This window comes from Corylus avellana, chromosome ca11 (genome assembly GCF_901000735.1).
Source record: "Corylus avellana chromosome ca11, CavTom2PMs-1.0".
Taxonomy (NCBI): Eukaryota; Viridiplantae; Streptophyta; class Magnoliopsida; order Fagales; family Betulaceae; genus Corylus; species Corylus avellana.
The window spans coordinates 1,664,314-1,667,204 of NC_081551.1; the positions used below are offsets into that span (position 1 = coordinate 1,664,314).

The 2,891-nt window shown below is 39.7% G+C and overlaps 1 protein-coding gene across 1 annotated transcript in view; it reads left to right on the top strand.

The window, feature by feature from the left end:
* The first annotated feature begins 474 nt into the window (after positions 1-474).
* LOC132165813 (probable leucine-rich repeat receptor-like protein kinase At1g35710) overlaps positions 475-2,891 on the top strand; it is a 3,171-nt gene continuing 754 nt past the window's right edge. The window contains exon 1 of the mRNA XM_059576498.1: positions 475-2,885. Coding sequence (XP_059432481.1) covers positions 539-2,885 — 2,347 coding nt within the window. The 5' untranslated portion in view covers positions 475-538. The remainder of the gene's footprint in view (positions 2,886-2,891) is intronic.

Here is a 2,891-nt window from a genome sequence, read left to right on the forward strand (position 1 = left end):
TGGGAAAGCTACCATTTTAGTAAGAAACGCAGAAACTCTTTTATAAGAAGCCGCCTTATTTGAACCTACTTTGGTGGAAGAAATTTTATTCACATCAAGTAAAAATAAGTTAAATTATATTTACCAGCATTAATTAATTTTTTTTTCTTCGTAAACGGTGCAATTTTGCACTAAGGGAAATTAATAGCTTTAATATAACTGAGACCCCTCACGTGCATTTTCTGTAATATTAACGGTTAAATCTAATTCAGACCGCTAACTCAAAACAAAATGATAAGTTACATGAAATTGTAAGTGCAAAAAGGCTGTAGTTTTAGAGGCAAAGTATAATTTACAGTAGAGATATTGATGACAATACTGAGATGCTAAGCCAAATTCAAGATATTAGAATAACAAGATCTGAACGGTTAGAAAAAATTATTGTAATTTTTTTTTACAAAGCCTTGGTCAAATCCAAATTATACCATTTGACTTTCTTGGCTCTCCCTTTCTCTTACTCTCTCTGCTATAATAGAAATTGAATTGCAGATCAAAAAACATGGAAGAGTGGATGAGACGTGAAAGTCAAAAGGCAGGCATGGCAGCAAATCCCAAGCCGCCTCTTATTTTCCTTCACCTTCTCTTGCTCTCCATACTTCCATTACAGATTACAGCATCACCAGCAACGCAAGCAGAAGCTCTTGTCAAATGGAAAAACAGCCTCACCCCTCCTCCCCCTTCTCTCACTTCATGGTCCCTCTCCAACCTCAACAGCCTCTGCAACTGGACAAGTATTGTCTGCGACTCAACCGGAACAGTCTCCGAGATAAACCTCTCAGGCGGTGCTGACGTCAATGGAACACTGGCCCAGTTCAACTTCACTCCATTCCTTAACCTCACTCGCTTCGACCTCAGCCACAACAATCTCAGCGGACCAATACTTCCGGAGATTGGCCAGCTAACAGAGCTTCAGTACGTGAGTCTTCTCGACAACTATCTCAATGGGAAAATCCCATATCAGATTACCAATCTTCAAAAGGTATGGTACTTAGACCTTGGATCAAATCTCTTAGTATATCCTGATTGGTCTAAATTTTCTACCATGCCTTTGTTGACCCATCTTGCCTTCAATTACAATGAACTCACTTCAGAGTTCCCAAGATTTATACTTGATTGTCACAACTTGACCTTCTTGGATTTGTCCCAGAATAAGTTCAATGGAACAATACCAGAATCTTTATTTACCAATCTGGGCAAGCTTGAATTCCTTAATCTTACTGATAATTCATTCCAAGGATCATTGTCACCAAACATTTCCCACCTTTCCAAGCTCAAAGATCTTCGTCTAGGACAAAACCATTTCAGTGGCCTTATTCCTGAGGTTATTGGAGCAATTTTCAATCTTCAAATGATAGAAATGTACAACAATTCATTGGAAGGGAGAATTCCTTCTTCAATAGGCCAGCTCAAGCACCTCTCGGAACTCAATCTTATAATGAATAGCTTGAATTCTACAATTCCTCATGAGCTTGGGTTTTGTACAAACCTCACCTTCTTGGCCCTGTCTACAAATTCGTTAATTGAGGAATTGCCTTTGTCCTTGACCAACCTGACTAAAATTAAAGAGTTGCGTTTATCTGATAATTCTCTCTCTGGTTTGATCTCACCGTATTTTCTCTCCAATTGGACTGAGTTAATCTCTTTGCAACTTCAGAATAATCGTTTCTCTGGAGAAATTCCACCGGAAATAGGCCTATTGACAAAGCTCCAATATCTTTTTCTGTTTAATAATAGCCTTTCTGGCTCAATTCCCACTGGGGTTGGGAGGTTGAAAGATTTGGTGTTATTAGACCTTTCACAAAACCAGCTCTCTGGTCCGATTCCTCTGACAGTTTGGAACCTCACAAACCTTCAAATCTTACAAATTTTCTCCAACAATCTCTATGGCACAATCCCACCAGAGGTTGGAAATATGACGTCACTGCAAACTCTTGATCTCAACACCAACCTTCTCTATGGGGAGTTGCCAAACACCATTTCTCGGCTCGGTAATTTAACGACAATCTCTCTTTTTGACAATAACTTCTCGGGCACTATTCCTAGTGACTTTGGGAAGTATAGTTCTCTTATCATGGTTAGCTTTTCCTACAATAGCTTCTCTGGAGAATTGACACCTGAATTGTGCAGCAGCTTTGCTCTTGAAGTTTTCACAGTGAATAGAAACAACTTCACAGGGCCATTGCCAGAGTGCTTGAGAAATTGCTCGAAACTAAATAGAGTGCGGTTTGATGGGAACCGATTCAATGGAAACATTACAAATGCTTTTGGAGTTCATCCAAATCTGAGTGTCATTTATCTTGGTGACAATCAATTTGTTGGTGAAATCTCAGCGGAATGGGGAGAATGTGAATCTCTCACCGATTTGCAGATGTACAGAAATAGAATTTCAGGAAAAATCCCAGTAGAGCTTGGAAAGTTGACTAAACTGCAGGTTTTAAATCTGGACTCCAACCAATTGTTCGGGGAAATTCCAACTGTACTTGGAAATCTAAGCCTGCTGTTGAAGCTCAATCTGAGTAGGAACCATTTGATGGGAGAGATCCCTCGAAGTCTAGGCAATTTGAGTGAGCTTAGCAATCTTGATTTGTCTAGAAACAGTCTGGCTGGGAACATACCAAAAGAACTTGGGAATTGTGGTAAATTATTGAGCTTGGACTTGAGCAACAACAACCTGTTAGGTGAAATACCATCCGAGCTTGGTAACTTAATGGAATTGCAGTCATTGTTGGACCTCAGCAGCAATAGACTCTCAGGAAACATTCCTCAAAACCTTGCAAAGCTTTCAAAATTGGAGAGCCTGAATGTGTCACATAACCAACTTTCAGGGGAAATCCCTTCATCATTTAGCACCA